Genomic DNA, 19476 nt, shown 5'->3' on the forward strand with positions numbered 1-19476 from the left:
GGATGGATGGATAGATGGTTGGATGGATAGATGGATGGATAGATGGTTGGATGGATAGATGGATACATAGATAGATGGATGGATAGATGGATATATGGATGGTTGGATGGATGGATAGATGGATACATAGATAGATGGATAGATAGATGGTTAGATGGATAGATAGATGGTTGGATGGATGGATAGATGGATACATAGATAGATGGATAGATAGATGGTTGGATGGATGGATGGTTGGATGGATACATAGATAGATGGATGGATGGTTGGATGGATAGATGGATACATGGATGGATGGATGGATAGATGGACGGATGGATGGATGGATGGATGGATACATAGATAGATGGATGGATGGATAGATAGATAGATGGATGGATGGATGGATAGATAGATAGATAGATGGATGGATGGATGGTTGGATGGATAGATGGATACATAGATAGATGGATGGATAGATGGATGGATACATAGATAGATGGATGGATAGATGGTTGGATGGATGGATAGATGGATGGATGGATAGATGGATGGATGGATAGATGGACGGATGGATGGATAGATGGATGGATGGATGGATGGTTGGATGGATAGATGGATGGATAGATGGATGGACGGATAGATGGACGGATGGATGGATAGATGGATGGATGGATGGATGGTTGGATGGATAGATGGATGGATGGATGGATAGATGGACGGATAGATGGATGGATGGATAGATGGATGGTTGGATGGATGGTTGGATGGACGTTTGAATGGACTGAAATGGATGGGGGAATTCAGGAATGAATGAATCACAGAATTAATAGATTGAATGTCTCCCCATCGATAGCGATCCTAGAAGACACAACCTTGGTATATTTCTGAGACTTAAAGGCACAGTCAGTGATTTGTGTGTCTGACAGAGTATGCCTCTAAAAGACGACCACAGGGACTTTGATTTTAGTGTCACAACTCTGTGTGTGTGTGTGTGTGTGTGTGTGTGTGTATGTCTTGTGGGTGTGTGTGTGTCCCACAGAGTATGCCTCTAAAGACGACCACAGGGACTTTGCAGGGGAGCTGGAAGTGCTGTGTAAACTGGGCCACCACCCCAACATCATCAATCTACTGGGGGCCTGTGAACACAGAGGTAATATAACAATAATGTTGTTATGATGAACACAGAGGTACAATACAAACATCTCTCAGATGGGTTTTACTGGGCTGTTGATCAGATGGGTTTTTACTGTTGATCAGATGGGTTTTACTGGGCTGTTGATCAGATGGGTTTTACTGTTGAGCAGATAGGTTTACTGTTGATCAGATGGGTTTACTGTTGATCAGATGGGGTTTACTGTTGATCAGATGGGTTTTTACTGTTGATCAGATGGGTTTTACTGTTGATCAGATGGGTTTTACTGTTGATCAGATGGGTTTTTACTGTTGATCAGATGGGTTTTGCTGTTGATCAGATGGGTTTTACTGTTGATCAGATGGGTTTTACTGTTGATCAGATGGGTTTTGCTGTTGATCAGAAGGGTTTTGCTGTTGATCAGATGGGTTTTACTGTTGATCAGATGGGTTTTGCTGTTGATCAGATGGGGTTTACTGTTGATCAGATGGGTTTTGCTGTTGATCAGATGGGTTTTACTGTTGATCAGATGGGTTTTGCTGTTGATCAGATGGGTTTTGCTGTTGATCAGATGGGGTTTACTGTTGATCAGATGGGTTTTACTGTTGATCAGATGGGGTTTACTGTTGATCAGATGGGGTTTACTGTTGATCAGATGGGTTTTGCTGTTGATCAGATGGGTTTTACTGTTGATCAGATGGGTTTTGCTGTTGATCAGATGGGTTTTGCTGTTGATCAGATGGGTTTTACTGTTGATCAGATGGGGTTTACTGTTGATCAGATGGGTTTTACTGTTGATCAGATGGGTTTTTACTGTTGATCAGATGGGTTTTACTGTTGATCAGATGGGTTTTTACTGTTGATCAGATGGGTTTTACTGTTGATCAGATGGGTTTTACTGTTGATCAGATGGGGTTTACTGTTGATCAGATGGGTTTTACTGTTGATCAGATGGGTTTTACTGTTGATCAGATGGGTTTTTACTGTTGATCAGATGGGTTTTGCTGTTGATCAGATGGGTTTTGCTGTTGATCAGATGGGTTTTGCTGTTGATCAGATGGGTTTTTACTGTTGATCAGATGGGTTTTGCTGTTGATCAGATGGGTTTTACTGTTGATCAGATGGGGTTTACTGTTGAGCAGATGGGTTTTGCTGTTGATCAGATGGGTTTTACTGTTGATCAGATGGGTTTTGCTGTTGATCAGATGGGTTTTACTGTTGATCAGATAGGTTTTGCTGTTGATCAGATGGGTTTTACTGTTGATCAGATGGGGTTTACTGTTGATCTGATGGGTTTTACTGATGATCTGATGGGTTTTACTGATGATCAGATGGGTTTTCCTGTTGATCAGATGGGTTTGACTGTTGATCAGATGGGTTTTACTGTTGATCAGATGGGGTTTACTGTTGATCAGATGGGTTTTTACTGTTGATCAGATGGGTTTTTACTGTTGATCAGATGGGTTTTTACTGTTGATCAGATGGGTTTGACTGTTGATCAGATGGGTTTGACTGTTGATCAGATGGGTTTTTATTGTTGATCAGATGGGTTTTGCTGTTGATCAGATGGGTTTTGCTGTTGATCAGATGGGTTTTACTGTTGATCAGATGGGTTTTACTGTTGATCAGATGGGTTTTGCTGTTGATCAGATGGGTGTTTACTGTTGATCAGATGGGTTTTACTGTTGATCAGATGGGTTTTGCTGTTGATCAGATGGGTTTTGCTGTTGATCAGATGGGTTTTACTGTTGATCAGATGGGTGTTTACTGTTGATCAGATGGGTTTTACTGTTGATCAGATGGGTTTTGCTGTTGATCAGATGGGTTTTGCTGTTGATCAGATGGGTTTTACTATTGATCAGATGGGTTTTACTGTTGATCAGATGGGTTTTACTGTTGATCAGATGGGTTTTGCTGTTGATCAGATGGGTTTTACTGTTGATCAGATGGGGTTTACTGTTGAGCAGATGGGTTTTACTGTTGATCAGATAGGTTTTGCTGTTGATCAGATGGGTTTTACTGTTGATCAGATGGGGTTTACTGTTGATCTGATGGGTTTTACTGATGATCTGATGGGTTTTACTGATGATCAGATGGGTTTTACTGTTGATCAAATGGGTTTGACTGTTGATCAGATGGGTTTTACTGGGCTGTTGATCAGATGGGTTTTACTGGGCTGTTGATCAGATGGGTTTTACTGTTGATCAGATGGGGTTTACTGTTGATCTGATGGGTTTTACTGTTGATCAGATGGGTTTTGCTGTTGATCAGCTGGGTTTTACTGTTGAGCAGATGGGTTTTACTGTTGATCAGATGGGTTTTACTGTTGATCAGATGGGTTTTACTGTTGATCAGATGGGTTTTTGCTGGGCTGTTGATCAGATGGGTTTTACTGTTGATCAGATGGGTTTTGCTGTTGATCAGATGGGTTTTACTGTTGATAAGATGGGTTTTACTGTTGATCAGATGGGTTTTACTGTTGATCAGATGGGTTTTTACTGTTGATCAGATGGGTTTTTACTGTTGATCAGATGGGTTTTACTGTTGATCAGATGGGTTTTACTGTTGATCAGATGGGTTTTACTGTTGATCAGATGGGTTTTTACTGTTGATCAGATGGGTTTTACTGTTGATCAGATGGGTTTTACTGTTGATCAGATGGGTTTTACTGTTGATCAGATGGGTTTTACTGTTGATCAGATGGGTTTTACTGTTGATCAGATGGGTTTTTACTGTTGATCAGATGGGTTTTGCTGTTGATCAGATGGGTTTTACTGTTGATCAGATGGGTTTTACTGTTGATCAGATGGGTTTTACTGTTGATCAGATGGGTTTTACTGTTGATCAGATGGGTTTTGCTGTTGATCAGATGGGTTTTGCTGTTGATCAGATGGGTTTTGCTGTTGATCAGATGGGTTTTACTGTTGATCAGATGGGTTTTTACTGTTGATCAGATGGGTTTTTACTGTTGATCAGATGGGGTTTACTGTTGATCAGATGGGTTTTGCTGTTGATCAGATGGGTGTTTACTGTTGATCAGATGGGTTTTACTGTTGATCAGATGGGTTTTGCTGGTGATCAGATGGGTTTTGCTGTTGATCAGATGGGTTTTCCTGTTGATCAGATGGGTTTGACTGTTGATCAGATGGGTTTGACTGTTGATCAGATGGGTTTTACTGTTGATCAGATGGGTTTTTACTGTTGATCAGATGGGTTTTTACTGTTGATCAGATGGGTTTTACTGTGGTTCAGATGGGGTTTACTGTTGATCAGATGGGTTTTACTGTTGATCAGATGGGTTTTACTGTTGATCAGATGGGTTTTACTGTTGATCAGATGGGTTTTACTGTTGATCAGATGGGTTTTTGCTGGGCTGTTGATCAGATGGGTTTTACTGTTGATCAGATGGGTTTTGCTGTTGATCAGATGGGGTTTACTGTTGATCAGATGGGTTTTGCTGTTGATCAGATGGGTTTTACTGTTGATCAGATGGGTTTTGCTGTTGATCAGATGGGTTTTGCTGTTGATCAGATGGGGTTTACTGTTGATCAGATGGGTTTTACTGTTGATCAGATGGGGTTTACTGTTGATCAGATGGGGTTTACTGTTGATCAGATGGGTTTTGCTGTTGATCAGATGGGTTTTACTGTTGATCAGATGGGTTTTGCTGTTGATCAGATGGGTTTTGCTGTTGATCAGATGGGTTTTACTGTTGATCAGATGGGGTTTACTGTTGATCAGATGGGTTTTACTGTTGATCAGATGGGTTTTTACTGTTGATCAGATGGGTTTTACTGTTGATCAGATGGGTTTTTACTGTTGATCAGATGGGTTTTACTGTTGATCAGATGGGTTTTACTGTTGATCAGATGGGGTTTACTGTTGATCAGATGGGTTTTACTGTTGATCAGATGGGTTTTACTGTTGATCAGATGGGTTTTTACTGTTGATCAGATGGGTTTTGCTGTTGATCAGATGGGTTTTGCTGTTGATCAGATGGGTTTTGCTGTTGATCAGATGGGTTTTTACTGTTGATCAGATGGGTTTTGCTGTTGATCAGATGGGTTTTACTGTTGATCAGATGGGGTTTACTGTTGAGCAGATGGGTTTTGCTGTTGATCAGATGGGTTTTACTGTTGATCAGATGGGTTTTGCTGTTGATCAGATGGGTTTTACTGTTGATCAGATAGGTTTTGCTGTTGATCAGATGGGTTTTACTGTTGATCAGATGGGGTTTACTGTTGATCTGATGGGTTTTACTGATGATCTGATGGGTTTTACTGATGATCAGATGGGTTTTCCTGTTGATCAGATGGGTTTGACTGTTGATCAGATGGGTTTTACTGTTGATCAGATGGGGTTTACTGTTGATCAGATGGGTTTTTACTGTTGATCAGATGGGTTTTTACTGTTGATCAGATGGGTTTTTACTGTTGATCAGATGGGTTTGACTGTTGATCAGATGGGTTTGACTGTTGATCAGATGGGTTTTTATTGTTGATCAGATGGGTTTTGCTGTTGATCAGATGGGTTTTGCTGTTGATCAGATGGGTTTTACTGTTGATCAGATGGGTTTTACTGTTGATCAGATGGGTTTTGCTGTTGATCAGATGGGTGTTTACTGTTGATCAGATGGGTTTTACTGTTGATCAGATGGGTTTTGCTGTTGATCAGATGGGTTTTGCTGTTGATCAGATGGGTTTTACTGTTGATCAGATGGGTGTTTACTGTTGATCAGATGGGTTTTACTGTTGATCAGATGGGTTTTGCTGTTGATCAGATGGGTTTTGCTGTTGATCAGATGGGTTTTACTATTGATCAGATGGGTTTTACTGTTGATCAGATGGGTTTTACTGTTGATCAGATGGGTTTTGCTGTTGATCAGATGGGTTTTACTGTTGATCAGATGGGGTTTACTGTTGAGCAGATGGGTTTTACTGTTGATCAGATAGGTTTTGCTGTTGATCAGATGGGTTTTACTGTTGATCAGATGGGGTTTACTGTTGATCTGATGGGTTTTACTGATGATCTGATGGGTTTTACTGATGATCAGATGGGTTTTACTGTTGATCAAATGGGTTTGACTGTTGATCAGATGGGTTTTACTGGGCTGTTGATCAGATGGGTTTTACTGGGCTGTTGATCAGATGGGTTTTACTGTTGATCAGATGGGGTTTACTGTTGATCTGATGGGTTTTACTGTTGATCAGATGGGTTTTGCTGTTGATCAGCTGGGTTTTACTGTTGAGCAGATGGGTTTTACTGTTGATCAGATGGGTTTTACTGTTGATCAGATGGGTTTTACTGTTGATCAGATGGGTTTTTGCTGGGCTGTTGATCAGATGGGTTTTACTGTTGATCAGATGGGTTTTGCTGTTGATCAGATGGGTTTTACTGTTGATAAGATGGGTTTTACTGTTGATCAGATGGGTTTTACTGTTGATCAGATGGGTTTTTACTGTTGATCAGATGGGTTTTTACTGTTGATCAGATGGGTTTTACTGTTGATCAGATGGGTTTTACTGTTGATCAGATGGGTTTTACTGTTGATCAGATGGGTTTTTACTGTTGATCAGATGGGTTTTACTGTTGATCAGATGGGTTTTACTGTTGATCAGATGGGTTTTACTGTTGATCAGATGGGTTTTACTGTTGATCAGATGGGTTTTACTGTTGATCAGATGGGTTTTTACTGTTGATCAGATGGGTTTTGCTGTTGATCAGATGGGTTTTACTGTTGATCAGATGGGTTTTACTGTTGATCAGATGGGTTTTACTGTTGATCAGATGGGTTTTACTGTTGATCAGATGGGTTTTGCTGTTGATCAGATGGGTTTTGCTGTTGATCAGATGGGTTTTGCTGTTGATCAGATGGGTTTTACTGTTGATCAGATGGGTTTTTACTGTTGATCAGATGGGTTTTTACTGTTGATCAGATGGGGTTTACTGTTGATCAGATGGGTTTTGCTGTTGATCAGATGGGTGTTTACTGTTGATCAGATGGGTTTTACTGTTGATCAGATGGGTTTTGCTGTTGATCAGATGGGTTTTGCTGTTGATCAGATGGGTTTTCCTGTTGATCAGATGGGTTTGACTGTTGATCAGATGGGTTTGACTGTTGATCAGATGGGTTTTACTGTTGATCAGATGGGTTTTTACTGTTGATCAGATGGGTTTTTACTGTTGATCAGATGGGTTTTACTGTGGTTCAGATGGGGTTTACTGTTGATCAGATGGGTTTTACTGTTGATCAGATGGGTTTTACTGTTGATCAGATGGGTTTTACTGTTGATCAGATGGGTTTTACTGTTGATCAGATGGGTTTTTGCTGGGCTGTTGATCAGATGGGTTTTACTGTTGATCAGATGGGTTTTGCTGTTGATCAGATGTGTTTTACTGTTGATCAGATGGGTTTTACTGTTGATCAGATGGGTTTTACTGTTGATCAGATGGGTTTTTACTGTTGATCAGATGGGTTTTTACTGTTGATCAGATGGGTTTTTACTGTTGATCAGATGGGTTTTACTGTTGATCAGATGGGTGTTTACTGTTGATCAGATGGGTTTTACTGTTGATCAGATGGGTTTTGCTGTTGATCAGAGGGTTTTCCTGTTGATCAGATGGGTTTTACTGTTGATCAGATGGGTTTTTACTGTTGATCAGATGGGTTTTACTGTTGATCAGATGGGTTTTTAATGTTGATCAGATGGGTTTTTACTGTTGATCAGATGGGTTTGACTGTTGATCAGATGGGTTTGACTGTTGATCAGATGGGTTTTTACTGTTGATCAGATGGGTTTGCTGTTGATCAGATGAGTTTTACTGTTGATCAGATGGGTTTGCTGTTGATCAGATGGGTTTTACTGTTGATCAGATGGGTTTTACTGTTGATCAGATGGGTTTTTAATGTTGATCAGATGGGTTTTTACTGTTGATCAGATGGGTTTGACTGTTGATCAGATGGGTTTGACTGTTGATCAGATGGGTTTTTACTGTTGATCAGATGGGTTTGCTGTTGATCAGATGAGTTTTACTGTTGATCAGATGGGTTTTGCTGTTGATCAGATGGTGTTTACTGTTGATCAGATGGGTTTTACTGTTGATCAGATGGTGTTTACTGTTGATCAGATGGGGTTTACTGTTGATCTGATGGGTTTTACTGATGATCTGATGGGTTTTACTGATGATCAGATGGGTTTTACTGTTGATCAAATGGGTTTGACTGTTGATCAGATGGGTTTTACTGGGCTGTTGATCAGATGGGTTTTACTGGGCTGTTGATCAGATGGGTTTTACTGTTGATCAGATGGGTTTTACTGTTGATAAGATGGGTTTTACTGTTGATCAGATGGGTTTTACTGTTGATCAGATGGGTTTTTACTGTTGATCAGATGGGTTTTTACTGTTGATCAGATGGGTTTTACTGTTGATCAGATGGGTGTTTACTGTTGATCAGATGGGTTTTACTGTTGATCAGATGGGTTTTGCTGTTGATCAGATGGGTTTTCCTGTTGATCAGATGGGTTTGACTGTTGATCAGATGGGTTCGACTGTTGATCAGATGGGTTTTACTGTTGATCAGATGGGTTTTTACTGTTGATCAGATGGGTTTTTACTGTTGATCAGATGGGTTTTTACTGTTGATCAGATGGGTTTTACTGTTGATCAGATGGGTTTTACTGTTGATCAGATGGGTTTTGCTGTTGATCAGATGGGTTTTACTGTGGTTCAGATGGGGTTTACTGTTGATCAGATGGGTTTTACTGTTGATCAGATGGGTTTTACTGTTGATCAGATGGGTTTTACTGTTGATCAGATGGGTTTTACTGTTGATCAGATGGGTTTTTGCTGGGCTGTTGATCAGATGGGTTTTACTGTTGATCAGATGGGTTTTGCTGTTGATCAGATGGGTTTTACTGTTGATCAGATGGGTTTTACTGTTGATCAGATGGGTTTTACTGTTGATCAGATGGGTTTTTACTGTTGATCAGATGGGTTTGACTGTTGATCAGATGGGTTTTGCTGTTTATCAGATGGTGTTTAATGTTGATCAGATGGGTTTTACTGTTGATCAGATGGTGTTTACTGTTGATCAGATGGGTTTTTACTGTTGATCAGATGGGGTTTACTGTTGATCAGATGGGTTTTACTGTTGATCAGATGGGTTTTGCTGTTGATCAGATGGGTTTTACTGTTGATCAGATGGGGTTTACTATTGATCTGATGGGTTTTACTGATGATCTGATGGGTTTTACTGATGATCAGATGGGTTTTACTGTTGATCAAATGGGTTTGACTGTTGATCAGATGGGTTTTACTGGGCTGTTGATCAGATGGGTTTTACTGGGCTGTTGATCAGATGGGTTTTACTGTTGATCAGATGGGGTTTACTGTTGATCTGATGGGTTTTACTGTTGATCAGATGGGTTTTGCTGTTGATCAGCTGGGTTTTACTGTTGAGCAGATGGGTTTTACTGTTGATCAGATGGGTTTTACTGTTGATCAGATGGGTTTTACTGTTGATCAGATGGGTTTTTGCTGGGCTGTTGTTCAGATGGGTTTTACTGTTGATCAGATGGGTTTTGCTGTTGATCAGATGGGTTTTACTGTTGATAAGATGGGTTTTACTGTTGATCAGATGGGTTTTACTGTTGATCAGATGGGTTTTTACTGTTGATCAGATGGGTTTTACTGTTGATCAGATGGGTTTTACTGTTGATCAGATGGGTTTTACTGTTGATCAGATGGGTTTTACTGTTGATCAGATGGGTTTTACTGTTGATCAGATGGGTTTTTACTGTTGATCAGATGGGTTTTACTGTTGATCAGATGGGTTTTACTGTTGATCAGATGGGTTTTACTGTTGATCAGATGGGTTTTACTGTTGATCAGATGGGTTTTACTGTTGATCAGATGGGTTTTTGCTGTTGATCAGATGGGTTTTGCTGTTGATCAGATGGGTTTTACTGTTGATCAGATGGGTTTTACTGTTGATCAGATGGGTTTTACTGTTGATCAGATGGGTTTTACTGTTGATCAGATGGGTTTTGCTGTTGATCAGATGGGTTTTGCTGTTGATCAGATGGGTTTTGCTGTTGATCAGATGGGTTTTACTGTTGATCAGATGGGTTTTTACTGTTGATCAGATGGGTTTTTACTGTTGATCAGATGGGGTTTACTGTTGATCAGATGGGTTTTGCTGTTGATCAGATGGGTGTTTACTGTTGATCAGATGGGTTTTGCTGTTGATCAGATGGGTTTTGCTGTTGATCAGATGGGTTTTCCTGTTGATCAGATGGGTTTGACTGTTGATCAGATGGGTTTGACTGTTGATCAGATGGGTTTTACTGTTGATCAGATGGGTTTTTACTGTTGATCAGATGGGTTTTTACTGTTGATCAGATGGGTTTTACTGTGGTTCAGATGGGGTTTACTGTTGATCAGATGGGTTTTACTGTTGATCAGATGGGTTTTACTGTTGATCAGATGGGTTTTACTGTTGATCAGATGGGTTTTACTGTTGATCAGATGGGTTTTTGCTGGGCTGTTGATCAGATGGGTTTTACTGTTGATCAGATGGGTTTTGCTGTTGATCAGATGGGTTTTACTGTTGATCAGATGGGTTTTACTGTTGATCAGATGGGTTTTACTGTTGATCAGATGGGTTTTTACTGTTGATCAGATGGGTTTTTACTGTTGATCAGATGGGTTTTTACTGTTGATCAGATGGGTTTTACTGTTGATCAGATGGGTGTTTACTGTTGATCAGATGGGTTTTACTGTTGATCAGATGGGTTTTGCTGTTGATCAGAGGGTTTTCCTGTTGATCAGAGTGGTTTTACTGTTGATCAGATGGGTTTTTACTGTTGATCAGATGGGTTTTACTGTTGATCAGATGGGTTTTTAATGTTGATCAGATGGGTTTTTACTGTTGATCAGATGGGTTTGACTGTTGATCAGATGGGTTTGACTGTTGATCAGATGGGTTTTTACTGTTGATCAGATGGGTTTGCTGTTGATCAGATGAGTTTTACTGTTGATCAGATGGGTTTGCTGTTGATCAGATGGGTTTTACTGTTGATCAGATGGGTTTTACTGTTGATCAGATGGGTTTTTAATGTTGATCAGATGGGGTTTTACTGTTGATCAGATGGGTTTGACTGTTGATCAGATGGGTTTTTACTGTTGATCAGATGGGTTTGCTGTTGATCAGATGAGTTTTACTGTTGATCAGATGGGTTTTGCTGTTGATCAGATGGTGTTTACTGTTGATCAGATGGGTTTTACTGTTGATCAGATGGTGTTTACTGTTGATCAGATGGGGTTTACTGTTGATCTGATGGGTTTTACTGATGATCTGATGGGTTTTACTGATGATCAGATGGGTTTTACTGTTGATCAAATGGGTTTGACTGTTGATCAGATGGGTTTTACTGGGCTGTTGATCAGATGGGTTTTACTGGGCTGTTGATCAGATGGGTTTTACTGTTGATCAGATGGGTTTTACTGTTGATAAGATGGGTTTTACTGTTGATCAGATGGGTTTTACTGTTGATCAGATGGGTTTTTACTGTTGATCAGATGGGTTTTTACTGTTGATCAGATGGGTTTTACTGTTGATCAGATGGGTGTTTACTGTTGATCAGATGGGTTTTACTGTTGATCAGATGGGTTTTGCTGTTGATCAGATGGGTTTTCCTGTTGATCAGATGGGTTTGACTGTTGATCAGATGGGTTCGACTGTTGATCAGATGGGTTTTACTGTTGATCAGATGGGTTTTTACTGTTGATCAGATGGGTTTTTACTGTTGATCAGATGGGTTTTTACTGTTGATCAGATGGGTTTTACTGTTGATCAGATGGGTTTTACTGTTGATCAGATGGGTTTTTACTGTTGATCAGATGGGTTTTTACTGTTGATCAGATGGGTTTTACTGTGGTTCAGATGGGGTTTACTGTTGATCAGATGGGTTTTACTGTTGATCAGATGGGTTTTACTGTTGATCAGATGGGTTTTACTGTTGATCAGATGGGTTTTACTGTTGATCAGATGGGTTTTTGCTGGGCTGTTGATCAGATGGGTTTTACTGTTGATCAGATGGGTTTTGCTGTTGATCAGATGGGTTTTACTGTTGATCAGATGGGTTTTACTGTTGATCAGATGGGTTTTACTGTTGATCAGATGGGTTTTTACTGTTGATCAGATGGGTTTGACTGTTGATCAGATGGGTTTTGCTGTTTATCAGATGGTGTTTACTGTTGATCAGATGGGTTTTACTGTTGATCAGATGGTGTTTACTGTTGATCAGATGGGTTTTTACTGTTGATCAGATGGGGTTTACTGTTGATCAGATGGGTTTTACTGTTGATCAGATGGGTTTTGCTGTTGATCAGATGGGTTTTACTGTTGATCAGATGGGGTTTACTGTTGATCAGATGGTTTTTACTGTTGATCAGATGGGTTTTGCTGTTGATCAGATGGGTTTTACTGTTGATCAGATGGGTTTTGCTGTTGATCAGATGGGTTTTTACTGTTGATCAGATGGGTTTTGCTGTTGATCAGATGGGTTTTACTGTTGATCAGATGGGGTTTACTGTTGATCAGATGGGTTTTTGCTGGGCTGTTGATCAGATTGGTTTGGCTGTTGATCAGATAGGTTTTACTGTTGATCAGATGGGTTTTACTGTTGATCAGATGGGTTTGACTGTTGATCAGATGGGTTTTACTGTTGATCAGATGGGTTTTACTGTTGATCAGATGGGTTTTGCTGTTGATCAGATGGGTTTGACTTTTATCAGATGGGTTTTACTGTTGATCAGATGGGTTTTTACTGTTGATCAGATGGAATTTTGCTGGGCTGTTGATCAGATGGGTTTTACTGTTGATCAGATGGGTTTTACTGTTGATCAGATGGGTTTTAACTGTTGATCAGATGGGGTTTACTGTTGATCAGATGGGTTTTGCTGTTGATCAGATGGGTTTGACTTTTATCAGATGGGTTTTACTGTTGATCAGATGGGTTTTTACTGTTGATCAGATGGGTTTTGCTGTTGATCAGATGGGTTTGACTTTTATCAGATGGGTTTTACTGTTGATCAGATGGGTTTTGTTGTTGATCAGATGGGGTTTACTGTTGATCAGATGGGTTTTACTGTTGATCAGATGGGTTTTACTGTTGATCAGATGGGTTTTACTGTTGATCAGATGGGTTTTGCTGTTGATCAGATGGGTTTTGCTGTTGATCAGATGGGTTTTACTGTTGATCAGATGGGTTTTTGCTGGGCTGTTGATCAGATGGGTTTTACTGTTGATCAGATGGGTTTTTGCTGGGCTGTTGATCAGATGGGTTTTACTGTTGATCAGATGGGTTTTACTGTTGATCAGATGGGGTTTACTGTTGATCAGATGGGTTTTGCTGTTGATCAGATGGGTTTTGCTGTTGATCAGCTGGGTTTTACTGTTGAGCAGATGGGTTTTGCTGTTGATCAGATGGGTTTTACTGTTGAGCAGATGGGTTTTGCTGTTGATCAGATGGGTTTTACTGTTGATCAGATGGGTTTTTACTGTTGATCAGATGGGTTTTACTGTTGATCAGATGGGTTTTACTGTTGATCAGATGGGTTTTACTGTTGATCAGATGGGTTTTACTGTTGATCAGATGGGTTTTACTGTTGATCAGATGGGTTTGACTGTTGATCAGATGGGTTTTACTGTTGATCAGATGGGTTTGACTGTTGATCAGATGGGTTTTACTGTTGATCAGATGGGTTTTACTGTTGATCAGATGGGTTTTACTGTTGATCAGATGGGTTTTACTGTTGATCAGATGGGTTTTACTGTTGATCAGATGGGTTTTACTGTTGATCAGATGGGTTTTACTGTTGATCAGATGGGTTTTACTGTTGATCAGATGGGTTTTGCTGTTGATCAGATGGGTTTTACTGTTGATCAGATGGGTTTTGCTGTTGATCAGATGGGTTTTACTGTTGATCAGATGGGTTTTGCTGTTGATCAGGTGGGTTTTACTGTTGATCAGATGGGTTTTACTGTTGATCAGATGGGTTTTGCTGTTGATCAGATGGTGTTTACTGTTGATCAGATGGGTTTTGCTGTTGATCAGATGGTGTTTACTGTTGATCAGATGGGTTTTACTGTTGATCAGATGGGTTTTGCTGTTGATCAGATGGGTTTGACTTTTATCAGATGGGTTTTACTGTTGATCAGATGGGTTTTGCTGTTGATCAGATGGGTTTTACTGTTGATCAGATGGGTTTGACTGTTGATCAGATGGGTTTGACTGTTGATCAGATGGGTTTTACTGTTGATCAGATGGGTTTTTACTGTTGATCAGATGGGTTTTGCTGTTGATCAGATTGGTTTGGCTGTTGATCAGATAGGTTTTACTGTTGATCAGATGGGTTTTACTGTTGATCAGATGGGTTTTACTGTGGTTCAGATGGGGTTTACTGTTGATCAGATGGGGTTTACTGTTGATCAGATGGGTTTTACTGTTGATCAGATGGGTTTTACTGTTGATCAGATGGGTTTTACTGTTGATCAGATGGGTTTTTACTGTTGATCAGATGGGTTTTACTGTTGATCAGATGGGTTTTACTGTTGATCAGATGGGTTTTACTGTTGATCAGATGGGTTTTACTGTTGATCAGATGGGTTTTACTGTTGATCAGATGGGTTTTTACTGTTGATCAGATGGGTTTTACTGTTGATCAGATGGGTTTTACTGTTGATCAGATGGGTTTTACTGTTGATCAGATGGGTTTTACTGTTGATCAGATGGGTTTTACTGTTGATCAGATGGGTTTTACTGTTGATCAGATGGGTTTTACTGTTGATCAGATGGGTTTTGCTGTTGATCAGATGGGGTTTACTGTTGATCAGATGGGGTTTACTGTTGATCAGATGGGTTTTACTGTTGATCAGATGGGTTTTACTGTTGATCAGATGGGTTTTACTGTTGATAAGATGGGTTTTACTGTTGATCAGATGGGTTTTACTGTTGATCAGATGGGTTTTGCTGTTGATCAGATGGGTTTTAGTGGGCTGTTGCATGTTCCGTGGTAATACTATTAGAAGAAGAATAATGGAGGTCAATCATTCCATTTAAAAGACAAAGTGACAGTCAAACAGATGACAGAAATATCCGCCTCTCATCAGGGTATCTGTACCTAATGTTACCCACCTCTCTCTGTTACCTCTCATCAGGGTATATGTACCTAATGTTACCCACCTCTCTCTGTTACCTCTCATCAGGGTATATGTACCTAATGTTACCCACCTCTCTCTGTTACCTCTCATCAGGGTATATGTACCTAATGTTACCCACCTCTCTCTGTTACCTCTCATCAGGGTATATGTACCTAATGTTACCCACCTCTCTCTGTTACCTCTCATCAGGGTATCTGTACCTAATGTTACCCATCTCTCTCTGTTACCTCTCATAAGGGTATCTGTACCTAATGTTACCCACCTCTCTCTGTTACCTCTCATCAGCTTATCTGTACCTAATGTTACCCACCTCTCTCTGTTACCTCTCATCAGGGTATCTGTACCTAATGTTACCCACCTCTCTCTGTTACCTCTCATCAGGGTATCTGTACCTAATGTTACCCACCTCTCTCTGTTACCTCTCATCAGGGTATATGTACCTAATGTTACCCACCTCTCTCTGTTACCTCTCATCAGGGTATATGTACCTAATGTTACCCACCTCTCTCTGTTACCTCTCATCAGGGTATATGTACCTAATGTTACCCACCTCTCTCTGTTACCTCTCATCAGGGTATATGTACCTAATGTTACCCATCTCTCTCTGTTACCTCTCATCAGCTTATCTGTACCTAATGTTACCCACCTCTCTCTGTTACCTCTCATCAGGGTATCTGTACCTAATGTTACCCACCTCTCTCTGTTACCTCTCATAAGGGTATCTGTACCTAATGTTACCCACCTCTCTCTGTTACCTCTCATCAGGGTATCTGTACCTAATGTTACCCACCTCTCTCTGTTACCTCTCATCAGGGTATCTGTACCTAATGTTACCCACCTCTCTCTGTTACCTCTCATCAGGGTATCTGTACCTAATGTTACCCACCTCTCTCTGTTACCTCTCATCAGGGTATCTGTACCTAATGTTACCCACCTCTCTCTGTTACCTCTCATCAGGGTATCTGTACCTAATGTTACCCACCTCTCTCTGTTACCTCTCATCAGGGTATCTGTACCTAATGTTACCCACCTCTCTCTGTTACCTCTCATCAGGGTATCTGTACCTAATGTTACCCACCTCTCTCTGTTACCTCTCATCAGGATATCTGTACCTGACCATAGAGCACCCCCTCCCCCCTCGCGGCAAGCTGATATAATGTTACCCGTCTCTCATCAGGGTATCTGTACCTGACCATAGAGTCCCCCCTCAGGGCAAGCTGATATAATGTTACCCACCTCTGTCTGTTACCTCTCATCAGGGTATATGTACCTAATGTTACCCACCTCTCTCTGTTACCTCTCATCAGGGTATATGTACCTAATGTTACCCACCTCTCTCTGTTACCTCTCATCAGGGTATCTGTACCTAATGTTACCCACCTCTCTCTGTTACCTCTCATCAGGGTATCTGTACCTAATGTTACCCACCTCTCTCTGTTACCTCTCATCAGGGTATCTGTACCTAATGTTACCCACCTCTCTCTGTTACCTCTCATCAGGGTATCTGTACCTAATGTTACCCTTCTCTCTCTGTTACCTCTCATCAGGGTATCTGTACCTAATGTTACCCACCTCTCTCTGTTACCTCTCATCAGGGTATCTGTACCTAATGTTACCCACCTCTCTCTGTTACCTCTCATCAGGGTATCTGTACCTAATGTTACCCACCTCTCTCTGTTACCTCTCATCAGGGTATATGTACCTAATGTTACCCACCTCTCTCTGTTACCTCTCATCAGGGTATCTGTACCTAATGTTACCCACCTCTCTCTGTTACCTCTCATCAGGGTATATGTACCTAATGTTACCCACCTCTCTCTGTTACCTCTCATCAGGGTATCTGTACCTAATGTTACCCACCTCTCTCTGTTACCTCTCATCAGGGTATCTGTACCTAATGTTACCCACCTCTCTCTGTTACCTCTCATCAGGATATCTGTACCTGACCATAGAGCACCCCCTCCCCCCTCACGGCAAGCTGATATAATGTTACCCGTCTCTCATCAGGGTATCTGTACCTGACCATAGAGTCCCCCCTCAGGGCAAGCTGATATAATGTTACCCACCTCTGTCTGTTACCTCTCATCAGGGTATCTGTACCTGACCATAGAGTCCCCCCTCACGGCAAGCTGATATAATGTTACCCACCTCTGTCTGTTACCTCTCATCAGGGTATCTGTACCTGACCATAGAGTCCCCCCTCACGGCAAGCTGATATAATATTACCCACCTCTGTCTTGGACAGGGTATCAATTCACTTAAATTCAATGGCTTTATTGGCATGGGAAACATGAGTTAACATTGCCAAAGCAAGTGAGGTAGATAATATACAAAGTGAAATAAACAATCAAAATTAACAGTAAACATTACACATACAGAGGTTTCAAAACAGTAAAGACATTACAAATGTCATATTATATATATATATATATACAGTGTTTTAACAATGTACAAATGGTTAAAGGACACAAGATAAAATAAATAAGCATAAATATGGGTTGTATTTACAATTGTGTTTGTTCTTCATTGGTTGCCCTTTTCTCGTGGCAACAGGTCACAAATCTTGCTGCTGTGATGGCACACTGTGGAATTTCACCCAGTAGATATGGGAGTTTATCAAAATTGGATTTGTTTTCGAATTCTTTGTGGATCTGTGTAATCTGAGGGAAATATGTCTCTCTAATATGGTCATACATTGGGCAGGAGGTTAGGAAGTGCAGCTCAGTTTCCACCTCATTTTGTGGGCAGTGTGCACATAGCCTGTCTTCTCTTGAGAGCCATGTCTGCCTATGGCGGCCTTTCTCAATAGCAAGGCTATGCTCACTGAGTCTGTACATAGTCAAAGCTTTCCTTAAGTTTGGCTCAGTCACAGTGGTCAGGTATTCTGCCACTGTGTACTCTCTGTTTAGGGCCAAATAGCATTCTAGTTTGCTCTGCTTTTTTGCTCTGCTTTCCAATGTGTCAAGTAATTATCTTTTTGTTTTCTCATGATTTGGATGGGTCTAATTGTGCTGCTGTCCTGGGGCTCTGTAGGGTGTGTTTGTGTTTGTGAACAGAGCCCCAGGACCAGCTTGCTTAGGGGACTCTTCTCCAGGTTCATCTCTCTGTAGGTGATGGCTTTGTTATGGAAGGTTTGGGAATCACTGCCTTTTAAGTGGTTATAGAATTTAACGGCTCTTTTCTGGATTTTGATAATTAGTGGGTATCGGCCTAATTCTGCTCTGCATGCATTTTTTGGTGTTCTACGTTGTACACTGAGGATATTTTTTTGCAGAATTCTGCGTGCAGAGTCTCAATTTGTTTTTTTTGTCCCATTTTGTAAAGTCTTGGTTGGTGAGCGTACCCCAGACCTCACAACCATAAAGGGCAATGGGCTCTATGACTGATTCAAGTATTTTTAGCCAAATCCTAATTGGTATGTTGAAATTTATGTTCCTTTTGATGGCATAGAATGCCCTTCTTGCCTTGTCTCAGATCGTTCACAGCTTTGTGGAAGTTACCTGTGGCGCTGATGTTTAGGCCAAGGTATGTATAGTTTTTTGTGTGCTCTATGGCAACAGTGTCTAGATGGAATTTGTATTTGTGGTCCTGGTGACTGGACCTTTTTTGGAACACCATTATTTTGGTCTTGCTGAGATTTAATGTCAGGGCCCAGGTCTGACAAAATCTGTGCATAAGATGTAGGTGCTGCTGTAGCCCCTCCATGGTTGGTGACTGAAGCACCAGATCATGAGCAAACAGCAGACATTTGACTTCGGATTCTAGTAGGGTGAGGCCGGGTGCTGCAGACTTTTCTAGTGCCCGCGCCAATTCGTTGATATATATGTTGAAGAGGGTGGGGCTTAAGCTGCATCCCTGTCTCACCCCACGACACTGTGTGAAGAAATGTGTGTGTTTTTTGCCAATTTTAACCGCACACTTGTTGTTTGTGTACATGGATTTTATAATGTCGTATGTTTAGCAGACCCTCATGCCAAATTTAGTCGAAGGCTTTTTTGAAATCAACAAAGCATGAGAAGACTTTGCCTTTGTTTCGGTTTGTTTGGTTGTCAATTAGGGTGTGCAGGGTGAATACATGGTCTGTTGTACGGTAATTTGGTAAAAAGCCAATTTGACATTTGCTCAGTACATTGTT

At 40.8% G+C, this 19476-nt stretch overlaps 1 protein-coding gene across 4 annotated transcripts in view; it reads left to right on the forward strand.

The window, feature by feature from the left end:
- tek (TEK tyrosine kinase, endothelial) overlaps positions 1-19476 on the forward strand; it is an 85524-nt gene that overhangs the window by 56724 nt on the left and 9324 nt on the right. For all 4 annotated transcript variants that reach the window (XM_036936759.2, XM_090191562.1, XM_090191563.1 and 1 more), the window contains one exon: positions 1022-1132. In XM_036936759.2, coding sequence (XP_036792654.1) covers positions 1022-1132 — 111 coding nt within the window. The remainder of the gene's footprint in view (positions 1-1021; positions 1133-19476) is intronic.

Source organism: Oncorhynchus mykiss, chromosome 12 (genome assembly GCF_057628025.1).
Source record: "Oncorhynchus mykiss isolate SJ-2025 chromosome 12, ASM5762802v1, whole genome shotgun sequence".
NCBI classification, from domain to species: Eukaryota; Metazoa; Chordata; class Actinopteri; order Salmoniformes; family Salmonidae; genus Oncorhynchus; species Oncorhynchus mykiss.